At 37.0% G+C, this 11885-nt stretch overlaps 1 protein-coding gene across 4 annotated transcripts; it reads right to left on the bottom strand.

Moving 5' to 3' along the window:
- Positions 1-30: 30 nt before the first annotated feature.
- On the bottom strand, positions 31-11656 carry LOC110981070 (stabilizer of axonemal microtubules 4-like). 4 transcript variants are annotated; one of them, XM_087135032.1, is made up of 12 exons: positions 11487-11656; positions 9435-9673; positions 8913-9066; positions 8293-8424; positions 7846-7906; positions 7493-7605; positions 6923-6994; positions 6247-6348; positions 4864-5052; positions 3644-3732; positions 2929-3093; positions 31-1507 (listed from the first exon to the last, which is right to left on the bottom strand). In XM_087135032.1, exons 2-12 carry the CDS (start codon positions 9656-9658, stop codon positions 1405-1407), a joined length of 1404 nt encoding a protein of 467 aa, XP_086991158.1. In that variant the 5' UTR covers positions 9659-9673; positions 11487-11656; the 3' UTR covers positions 31-1404. The 4 variants fall into 4 exon arrangements, with proteins under 4 accessions (XP_086991158.1, XP_086991160.1, XP_086991159.1 ...); XM_087135034.1 differs by having other exon boundaries at positions 11499-11655; XM_087135033.1 differs by having other exon boundaries at positions 9435-9684; positions 11499-11655.
- Between the last annotated feature and the right edge of the window lie 229 nt (positions 11657-11885).

The following is an 11885-nucleotide window of genomic DNA, read 5'->3' on the forward strand; positions in this document are numbered from 1 at the left end:
TGAGAACACATATGAGACAGACAGCAATGCTTATTCCATTAAAGGGGATTTTTACTTTAAACTACATTCCATATACATTTCATTATCGTGCTTCAAAATACTACTATATGCAAACATTTTTATTATGTAATCAGACAAAAATCTTGGTTTCTCATGCAATGGCAATTAAGTTGCGTTATATGTCAACTGCCTTATTGATAAAAAACTTATGTGACTTAAAAAATTTCACATTGCAGGAAGCGATGGGTAAAGCAATGGACAATAGTGAAAGCAGTGAATCAGTCAAAACAGCCTTTGAAAAACTACTAACTAATTTGTTCATTTGACTCACAAAAGTCAATGCCAAAACAGTAAAAATAAAATGGAAGAAGCAACAGAAGGAAAAATGGAAAACAAAGATTTAGCTGAAGTACAAAAATTATAATTTACCCTCAAAAGAAAACTGGAAGCAGTAACAATGCAATTACAATTTTACAAAAACACGGCATTGCTGATACAAAAGGCAGTTAATGCATTAACTGTTTAGTGTATGATTCTGATGACATTCAAAAAAAAATATTTGACATTAATTACCACTTTGTGCTAAAAATATTCTCACTGCAGAATATATGATGGTCAAACCATAGCCAACATTTTTGAAGAAAAATCAAAAGAAATCTATCATGATTTCTTAAAGGTGAAATGTTAATAACTAGCCGTCATCCTATAAGAGTGCATCTATTTAAGTATCTGGCATGTCTGGTGTCTGTCGTCTTGGAGCATGGGATAGCATTTAATAGTATGAATGCATTGAACATAGACCAGTGTACCAATACGACAAATCACACACTTCTAAATTGTTGCTAATGACAATAACATATTACTTTTTTGAACGGGTGGTTGTTCGCAATGGTCACAGCAGGTTACTTGGATTTATTTACATTTTCAGGTATTCACAAGACTGAAACTTCATTCAAGGAAGAATCCAAGTGAGCTTTGAATCTAACATTTCAGGAAGGAGCATTCTGAGCTTTTGTGAAAACAGAGACGTTTTCTACTGCATGATACACATGTATGGTGTGATGATGTTCAGACCAGACCTGTACACAACCAAGTATTCTCTCTTCACTGTTAGGATAATGAATATGGATTAAGGTATATATCTCTGAGTCAGTAAGCATACAGGGTGTATTTGTGCATGCTACTCATGTTGACTTCCGAATGCATGAAGATGGTTTAAGAGCATTACACTCGGACCAAGAGCATAGCCCTGCTATAACAGAGTATGTTCTTTCGTTGACCTGTGGGTCGTACTCATGCTGATCATGCACTCAGGAGTATATTGTATACTGGTTAACATGAGTAGCATGCTCGAATGCAACCATAGTGTTCTGTCAAGACTCCACCCAGGCTGAATGAACTGCCTTATACACTGGCAAGGACTTGGGGGATGTTATGATTGAAGCTCATGTGTTTCTTGGCATCATGGATATGGTCATCGTAGAAAGTGTCTCGAGCCTTGATGCTCCTAATATGGAAATTAATAACAAAATCCAGTGAAAACTTCTATGGATGCATTATCTATCATTCAATTTGAATTACTTTGTCAACATCATACTCAAATATTTTGAGAGAGCGATATTTTTTTTCTTTTCTGCACACTGCACCTGCTAGATACACAATGAATCTTCCATTGTGACATCTTTGTAGGTCATATTCCTTATCCAAATTGTGCCAGCCTGTCTTAGCATGGTCAACTCATTAACAGTCCCTTCCTTTCAAATTATGTACAACTAACTAAGACCTGGTCCTCGTCTAGTTCATTCTGCTTATATTTCTGTAGCACCACATCTTCTTAACTTCCTCAATAATCTCAAATTCTCTGAAGCCAATTCCATAAACTGGAGAGTTTAGGAATTCATATGAACTCCTTGCTTGAAGATTTCTTTTGTACATGTAATTAACACACTGTTTGCCATTTGAAATCCCAATGCACAAAGACTCTGCCTGCTCATACATGCACTCTATGCACACCAAATACTTGCTGGTACATCGATAAGCATCAACTCATTTCTTTCAACACATGATGGTGCTCACTGTATACATTTGGAATGTTGTGCAGAGCTGTGTATTTCATAATATGAAGGTGAACAATTCTACTTGTAGAGGTTGATACCCCCCACCGATTTATTTCAAGTCAGCAGACAAGCATAAAGCCGTAATAGAGGCTTGGTGTGGTAGCCATCTTGCAGAGCAGTTCTTTTGTGCAGGTGCAGCCCACTAATTCAAGTGCGAATTTCTGGCCAGCTCATTAGCATTAAAAATGCCCCCACAGTACAGTATCTTTTGAAAAAGGAGATTTTATGGCCCCCAAAATGGTGAGATTGTGTACATCTTTGCCAGAATCAACTCCCTGGGTCTTTGGGCTTTCATCTGAGAGCAGAATGGCTACAAAATACTGTTGAAAAATAGTCCTAAGTGCCTGAGAAAGTTGAGGGTTGTCACTTGAAAAATGGCTGCAAGCAAAAAATTACTTTTGGGGGGGTAAGTTTGTTTTGAGGGAATAACTCAAAATGTAATCGGTTAACCCACAGAAAATTGAAAAGAAAGATTATGGACCATACATTTATTTCACATGTGTTTCAGATGCCTCAGGGATGTTGATACACATCTTATTGGGCCCCGAACAATGCTGATTTTACACTGAATTAGTGGATTACACCCACGGGGAACCTCCTGTGTGCATATCCTGTGAAACAAAAGCACTAACCTACAAGATGGCAGCACTGCAAACCCTCTGTAGCTAGATTTCAGGCTTTTCTTATTGTTTAGATAACATATGGTGTGTAAACTTGTCCTGTCCATCTGAAACAGCAAGCCAAAATGCTGGAGCCCATTTCCAGCCCTGATTGCAGGCTTCAAGAGAGAAACGACAACTATCAAGCTTACCTTGCCACATAGGGATGAAGCTGTCGAAGCTGAGCTGTTGAATCAATCTCAGGACCATAGGAATGGACAGCTGTACTCTTAGTGAAACCATCAGGTAGTTGATCCATGACATTACCAAATGTACGACCAGCTCGGGCTTTACCCTTAGGATTCATGTTGTAGAATCTGACAAATCAAGAAGCTAACAATTATTTGTTGCACGATGGATTTATAACTGTTAGTGCATTTGTATGAAGTGGGAAAATTCAATTCATTTCATCAAACCAAAATTCAGCTGTGCAGACTACACTGAGAGAAAACCTTAACTGTTCTGTTGGTATGTGAGTCAATGTTACACGAATGTTTAGCAAGTAATATAAAGATTCACTGCTTTCAAAGACAACTAAACCTGAATACTAAGAGGACATGTTTGACATGCAGGTGTTTGACCAATTTTTTTTATTACAAGGGCAGGTTAAAACAATAATTAACTGAAATTACGATACCGGTAAGAATATTTTGGATGACAAGGATTATAAAAGGATTGAAGAAAAATATTCTGAGCCACAGCTTTGGTTATCAATCCTTAATCAATACTCAAGAAAGAGAAAGCAGTGTTGTCATAAGAAACTACTGATATGACTTTGCCAAGTGCAAGAAGTTGGTGACAGCTTTCTGTCAGAGTGTTTCATTACAGTTTGCTGACAGAGTATTTAGATTATATTTGTGTTCTTACTTTGTGTCATAATGACTTATCCATCTCATTGGCTCAACAGGAATCTGTGCTTGTGGTTTATCATTGTTGTCACTATATCCTGACAGTTCCTGGAGATAAACAAATTCAAAGCTAGTTATGCTGAATTTCTACCATCAAAAATGAACAGGTTTTGTGACCATGCGTCCAGAAACGTTGAGGAATTACCAAGCATTAACCAAAGAAAAAAATGCATACCATACAAATATTGACTGCTTTGAGTACAGGAGTATAGTAAACTAGCCTCCCAAGGTGATCCCTGGAGCATTCTATTTTCCAGAGGCAAATGCCTCATGGATCACCGAGGGAGATTAGTTTGACTATACTAAGAGATAAAGCAGTCAATATTTGTTTTATAACACCTCCCCCACAGATTCTGCACAATTTAAGCTAGAAATCAATAAAAAAGCAATGAGAAAAGCGTCGGTGTTCCATTTTGCAAATCACATGTGACATTATGTACCGACAACATACACTATGTGACATACCGGCAATTAAATGGGTATTGACTATTTGCATTTTCGTTCTCCTAACCTATTAGATTTGTAGCTAGTATTTAGCCTGGTTCAACGGGTTCGAGAGTGACAGATAAAGGTTTACGCTACGAGCCGAAATACGTGCCTGGGTACTATTCATGGTTTCGTCGCTACAGATATAGTTCTTTGGTTGCTATGGGTATAATTTCTTTTTCAGAGCGAGGCTGCATGTGTATAGTCTTTATGGAGTAGTGGTACAGGAATAGTACAACCAACAAGCATCACATGACACACCTTTGGCCAATCAGCATACAGAATCTGTAGGGGTGTTACAATAAGAAATATTCTAATAACTGATGCCATTTTTTATTTAGAACGAGGCCAGGTACACTGGCCCATAAACATTTACAAGTCCCTAAAAAATATTCCCAATTGCTGATTTAGCACCAGGTCAAGAATGAGGTCAATGCCATGGAACAAAGTGAACTCTGTGATTCAACAAACTAACCATTTCTTCATTGTGTTAAACAGTACTTATTCTGCTTTTCTCTTGTATTTATGTCCAGTAGGATTAAGTCTTGGCATTGTTCCCTCAGTAGGATTAAGTCTTGGCATTGTTTCCTCAGTAGGATTAAGTCTTGGCATTGTTCCCTCAGTAGGATTAAGTCTTGGCATTGTTTCCTCAGTAGGATTAAGTCTTGGCATTGTTCCCTCAGGAAGACTCACCTTATTCCCAACGTAGTACCTTCCAAGTCGTTCGTGCTCGCTACGTGCAGGTCTCTGTTTACCCTGGAAACTCTTGGAGGTAATGGAGGAATGATTGTCGGGATTGGTCATGTTCAGATACTCAGCAGGATCAGACTTTTTCATTCTGTCCTCAACGGCACTGGGCACTTGATCATTGGTGGTGTAAGCCTGAAAAGAGCCAGGAAAATAATCATTTAAATATGAGATACCAGGTGGTTTGCATTACATGACTAGAACCAGCTAGGTCAATTATAAGGTGAAGCAATCTTTGTCAAGAAAAGAACACAACAGGGCTAAATTGAACCAATATTTTTGTAGCTTGATCTGCCTGAGTCATACAACAATGAAGGATTTTGCATCCTTGTGGAAAGTAAAACTAAACCACATGCTGGTATCATTCTGATATATATATCTTACATCTCTCATGACTATCACTCTGCGACACATATGCTACTAGATTAATGTGACCATTTTGATACTAGTGAGATATCTTACATCTCTCATGACTATCACTCTGCAACACTTATGCTACTAGTTTACTGTGACCATTTTGATACTAGTGAGATATCTTACATCTGTCATGACTATCACTCTACAACACATATGCTACTAGTTTACTGTGACCATTTTGATACTAGTGAGATATCTTACATCTGTCATGACTATCACTCTGCAACACTTATGCTAATAGTTTACTGTGACCATTTTGATACTAGTGAGATATCTTACATCTGTCATGACTATCACTCTACAACACTTATGCTACTAGTTTACTGTGACCATTTTGATACTAGTGAGATATCTTACATCTGTCATGACTATCACTCTGCAACACTTATGCTAATAGTTTACTGTAACCATTTTGATACTAGTGAGATATCTTACATCTCTCATAACTATCACTCTGCAACACTTATGCTACTAGTTTACTGTGACCATTTTGATACTAGTGAGATATCTTACATCTGTCATGACTATCACTCTACAACACATATGCTACTAGTTTACTGTGACCATTTTGATACTAGTGAGATATCTTACATCTCTCATGACTATCACTCTGCAACACTTATGCTACTGGTTTTATGTGACTATTTTGATACTATATAGTGAGATATCTTACATCTCTCATGACTATCACTCTGTGATACTTATGCTACTAGTTTACTGTGACCATTTTGATACTATATAGTGAGATATCTTACATCTCTCATGACTATCACTCTGTGATACTTATGCTACTAGTTTACTGTGACCATTTTGATACTATATAGTGAGATATCTTACATCTCTCATGACTATCACTCTGCGACACTTATACTAGTTAACTGTAACCACTTTGATACTAGTGAGATATCTTACATCTCTCATGACTCTATTGACATAGAGTGGTTTGGCCTTCTCATGAGTGAATCCAGTCTCTCGTTCCGATCGGTTGGCAACAACTGGTAACTTCTCATCTCCCTGTTTACACATCATAAAAACACCATTAACAATGTGTGTTCAGACAAAGATGCAAAGTTTTATCAAATCAACTGCTTAGTGATTCTTCGCTACCTTAAGCAGCTCATTTTTTTTTAGTAACAGGAGATGTGCTTATATTTGCATTACACATCTTTACATGTTTAGTTCACGTTCTTATATAAATATCTCCATACACACAGTAAAACACGAATACAATTTTTTCTTATAACTTTTAAACCTTGAATTTTCCTCTTGGGTTTTTTAGTGTATTAATGTAAGCAAGAGTCTTAGAACCACATAAAAATATCCGATCTACGTGTTGGGCGTGATTGGTTAATTTGAGTCATTGCTCAATCTTTGCAGAATCTGTCAATCTTATTGCATGAATCACCTATAATTCTGCCATCAGCCAATTGCCTTTGCTTTCTAATTTATGGCAGAGGAAGATTCTTTCAAAGAAGTAAAGTCAGAGATTTCAAACTGGATCAACTGATGGCCCAGAGCAACTGCATAGTCATGCTGATCAACTAACACGCCCAACATCAATAAATCAAATGAACACATAAACAATTACCTGCATATATTTTGATGGCAAAAATGAAGTCTTCATAACACTCACACCAGTTGGACGATCAGTGTAGAAACCCTGTCCATAAATTTTCTAAAAATTATTTCCCATATTCATACAATAGGAATATGTAATATTCATATACTATATACAGTGAATGCCAAAGTATTTGTATGTAATATCCATATATTGTATACAGGGAATACCAAGTATTCGTATGTAATATCCATATATTGTATACAGGGAATGCCAAAATATTCGTATGTAATATCCATATATTGTGTACAGGGAATGCCAAAATATTCATATATAATATCCATATATTGTATACAGGGAATGCCAAAACATTTGTATGTAATATCCATATATTGTATACAGGCAATGCCAAAGTATTCAGAAGTGCTAGTGGACATGATTAAAATCTCATATAAAGATTTGACATTTGTACAGAGGTTTAAAAGATAATGAATGAAGATAGAGCATTAGCTAATAATGTTACAAATCATTCATATTCATTTGCTAACAGTCTCACGCAGCTTATTACAATACTTGCAAATATTTATCTGAAAAACTTACTGGCAGCTCATTGGAAAATGAAGACCCAGGATGAAATTGGATTGGTTCAACGTTGTAGGCATGTGTGTATCCTGACCCTTCCTTCTTGCCAACAGTTTTGGTCGATGTATCAACTAAAATAAGGGATCAGAGAAATGTTTATGCACTAAGAAACGATGTATGCTCTGCTGTGTATTAGAAAGGCTTCCTTCATCAAAAGATTACTTTCATTTTTCAACTGAAAAGAAATTCTTTCTTTTCAATGAAACTAACAACCTGCAAAATATTCTACATAAAGCAGCTGTCAGCTCTGGCTTGAGTGATCAGGGGTGTTGCTATTTTGAAAATCCACAATGGCAACTGAGATTACTTACGACGTACACTCGGCCTTCCTTGGAAACGAACTTTGGACTCAGTTGACATGAAGCCAGGCCCCTAAAAGTTACAGAAGAAAAAAAATTACTTGTTCACTTAGATTACAAAGGCTTTATTTTCCAATTATTGAAATCAGTTACGTCTTGCACGCATAAAAAACTACACTGTCCTTAATTGAATTCAGCATTTAATTGGTGTTGCATACTTCTTTTGAATAGCTTCACTCACTAAGCTGATAGACACATTTATTTAAAGACAATCTGAAATTCAGAATTTTTCTCTCCTCTTTTCCCAACTAGAACTAACTTTAGTAAGCATGTGAGAAGACTAGAGAACTGTCCCATATGGAGGAGCATTAGCGTTATTTAACTGAGAGTACCCTACATTCCTAATCTGAACCTGTTATAGTCCAACTGGATTACGCATCATCACTCCATATTACTCACATGTGCAGCATTTTCAGTTGATACTGGATCCTTAGATTGGAGTTTGTGAAGGAGTGGTCTGTGCTTGGGAAGAACGCCACTGATGGCTGGCCCAATACCATGGTTACGAGTATCAACACAAACATGCCGTACCTGGTAATGAAATATGTAACCAGAGTTTCCATTGAAGGTACAGAAGGAAGGAAAGTTACAGTGTCTCCCCCCCCCAAAAAAAAAACAACTGGTACAAGCAAATACTGTCTATCTGGCAGTACATGGTTTTGAAGAGGACATTCTAGGCTTGATGATTCATGTTATTTCATCTTCTTTGCTCTTGGTAAGCAAGAGATACGGTATGCCCCCAGTAAACCCGAGTACTCAAAAACTGAGTTTGCATCACTTCTCAGATAAAACAATGACCCCTCAGCATATTTCAGTGCACAATGCTGTCAGCAACTCTTTTGAAGTCAATTTGTAAAGGTAAAATGCACATTTGTTATTCGAGTAAGATCTAGTAGTCTGGCAAAAAACAGGTACATACTCAATGGTACTAATGACCAAGAAATAAGTAGCAATGTTCAAACTAAAGAACAAGATCTCAATAATCAGAGAGCAAGTTCTTGTTTTAATGGAGAGCTTACATTATTGACAGTGGGTGTTGTGATGGGATCTTGTCTCGTGAAGCCACTTCCAACCTGTGTCAGATTTAAAGGTAAGGGGTCGCGACCATCAGAATCACGGGACGGGTTGAAGTGCATTTTTGTGATGGAGGTATAATTCTTGCGTAAGAGTTTCCTGCAGTGGAATAGAAGTACAAAAACTTGGCCATCATTTCAAAGGAAGGTTATGTAATCCAAATCATAAATGACAATAATTAAGAAACATTTTTTAATTAACCCTACCTCCCTAGGGTTTTTGTAAAAGCACATTAAAATTAAGGATTCAGGACTGTTAAAGAGAAGGAACAATGTCAGTCAAATGAATTTCTGTTCTTATGCAATTTTTTTTCGTTTTTTCTTTTCATTCTGTTTTCCGTCCTACACAAGTATACAAGAAGAATTTGGAATTCTTAATGCTCTACAGAAAATAGCAAGAAGAAGTTGTCTCATAAAGTAAAAAACTTTATCTTTAAAAAACTTTAACTTTATCTTTGAGTCACTTACTCCATGGCTGGGTTGTCCAATATATCAATGCGCTGGCTGTAGTACACTCCAGGACGGAAGTTGGACTGGTAGCCTGTCCCAACATGCTTCCCAGTTCTTGGACTGTAGCCATCTTTGCCGTAGGTTGAGGAGTAGGTAGTTGAGAAGAACTTCATGATATCTGCATCGGGTCCATAGCTGGCATTGACGTGTGCCGTCTTTGGACCTTGCGGCAGCCGACCCATGATTCCTACTGGTGTCTGAGGAGAAACTGGTATTTGCCATCAATTTGTTGTGTGTCCTTGGGTAAAAGGCACATGTTGGTGCCAACATCAAACCTGTGAAAGCACTGTAGCACCCTCTGATGTCCACAGGCATTTAGGCCGTAATGATGGGATGTCAACACATGACATCATTCTTTGACAGTGTGAGTGAAATGGACCATATGGTGAAAAAAGTTTATTCAACTTTTATGGGCCCTAAACCCTGTATTACCCACACCCTCATTTATTTCACTCACTGTTCAGCCATGATACATGACAAAAGCAAGAAGGTGAGAAACACAGAATTCAGGGCCCATAAACAGATACAAGGCACAACATATTCAAATAATGCAAGTGTGTCACCTGTAAAGTGTCACATCCATTTGCCTTTAGTCTAAATTCACAGAGGAATATACATGGACTTCAGCAGGGACATTAATGTATAAGGGTGGTGTTTGCTCCTCTTTTTAAATTTGAATTTTAAAAGTTTTGAAATCTTAATTGAACTCAGTATTATTTCAATTCATTGAAGTACGACCCCCAAAAAGGTAAAATGTTTTGCTGTCTCAACACATCCCTTCTTCAATTTCAGTAACATATTTCCTTGCTTTGCAAAATCTAGTGGAATGTAAACTGAGGTCACCATTTTCTGATATCAATAGGGTCTGCTCTTTTTACTTATAATTGTTTCCTACAAGCTGACAAGTGGCTGCTAAAACTATGAGCTGGCCATCAGGTGTTCGTGCAAAAGTCAAAATAATTCACACACTGTTAAAAATCTAATGGAATTTTTTTCAAAACACCAGATAATAATACACATAGACCTACTTAGTAATAATTGAAAATATAACCTTCTTTAATTAAAATTAATGAGACAAGGATGCATTTGGAATAAATTGGAGGTAAAATCAAAAACCAACGAAGGGTGATTTCTCAACCTGCAAAATTTGGCCACACACAAAAACTGTAGGTAAAATGAGTGTGATCATTGTGTGTCTTAGAACCTTCTCTCAAAGATCTCTTCAAAAACAAAACAAAAAAATGAGTTAAAATTTCTCATCCCAACTACCCTTGGCAACTGACCAAATATTTGCTCAGCCTTCAGCAAGTTGGACTTCTTCATCTTTCCTCGCATTTCTCTTAAAGCTTATTAACATTTGGGTCTCCACACTCTGTGCTGTTCAATGAGGTTCAATTCAGTGCATTTGCAAATATCTTCCCTTAGGAAAAAGTTAACTGATACTTGAACTGATTTCTTGCGGTCACTGATGAGGCTGCACAATGATGCCATAGGGACTGCATACATGAGCGAGGGCATTGTTTATTTGGGAAATTGTGATTGAAATTTGTCTTTTTCCACTGGCTCTAACTCCTCTATTTAATTTCCAATTGCATTGAAATAAGGCATGAATAAGAACAAACATTTCATGGAAATGTGAATTATAAGCTTTTCAGTCAAAATCCAAACTCATTTTTGTGTACTAAAAAATCAGAGTTTGCTCTACATGGATGCCATACACCTACAACATATCAAAACGTCTAAGAATATCCCTGTTAAGTATTTCTTTGCTTTGCAGGTCCGATGGAATCCAAACTTATATCAAAATGTTTCTTATAACATCCTCTCCAAGATCACTTCAAAAAGGAAAGAGAAAAAATATAGATGAAAAATGTATGAGCCTCCCTACGGCATCATGGGGGCCTGCATCACTGCATGAAACTAACCATTGAACTGGGCCCTAGTCAGCGGTACTAGTACTACTAACTAGGTACTAGTAGGCCTATTCTCTTACATCATGTAAATGCTTACCTGTTGCTTTACCTTTTTCCAGCTGGGTTTCTATTGCAACTTTTTCATTAATTCATTTAAAATATTAATTCCGTCCATTTAAAATAGTAAAATACGAAATTTCTATTAGTGGTAGGAGCTTCGACCATTCACTATCACATGCGGAAGTGCAGTTCAGCTGCTTGTACACGTTTCCAATGACAACAGATGTTTTATTCATAAGCAATCTACATATTCATAACAATCTTACATAGCGCGGTAAGCTATGACGTATACTAAAGTTGGTTCCGATTCGGAGGGCTGGTAACACAATGCATGATCGCAGTGTTACTCAGGGCACATGTTCTCGGAAAAGAAGCGAGACATATACTTTGCGCATTAATTTCTCTGATTTTTGAAACTTTATTTTAATGTTTTAAC

The sequence above is a fragment of the Acanthaster planci genome, linkage group LG03 (genome assembly GCF_054643075.1).
Source record: "Acanthaster planci isolate LZ-2023a linkage group LG03, COTS_SCS, whole genome shotgun sequence".
NCBI lineage: Eukaryota > Metazoa > Echinodermata > Asteroidea > Valvatida > Acanthasteridae > Acanthaster > Acanthaster planci.

What these genes read in the sequence shown, in the direction of transcription:
- LOC110981070 (XM_087135032.1), bottom strand. Translation starts at nt 9,658, where the DNA reads ATGGGTCGGCTGCCGCAAGGTCCAAAGACGGCACACGTCAATGCCAGC. An exon ending in CAACACCCACTGTCAATAAT is followed by an intron (nt 8,425 to 8,912) that starts GTAAGCTCTCCA and finishes TTTCATTACCAG; the next exon opens with GTACGGCATGTTTGTGTTGA. An exon ending in TGCCATCAAAATATATGCAG is followed by an intron (nt 6,349 to 6,922) that starts GTAATTGTTTAT and finishes ATGTGTAAACAG; the next exon opens with GGAGATGAGAAGTTACCAGT.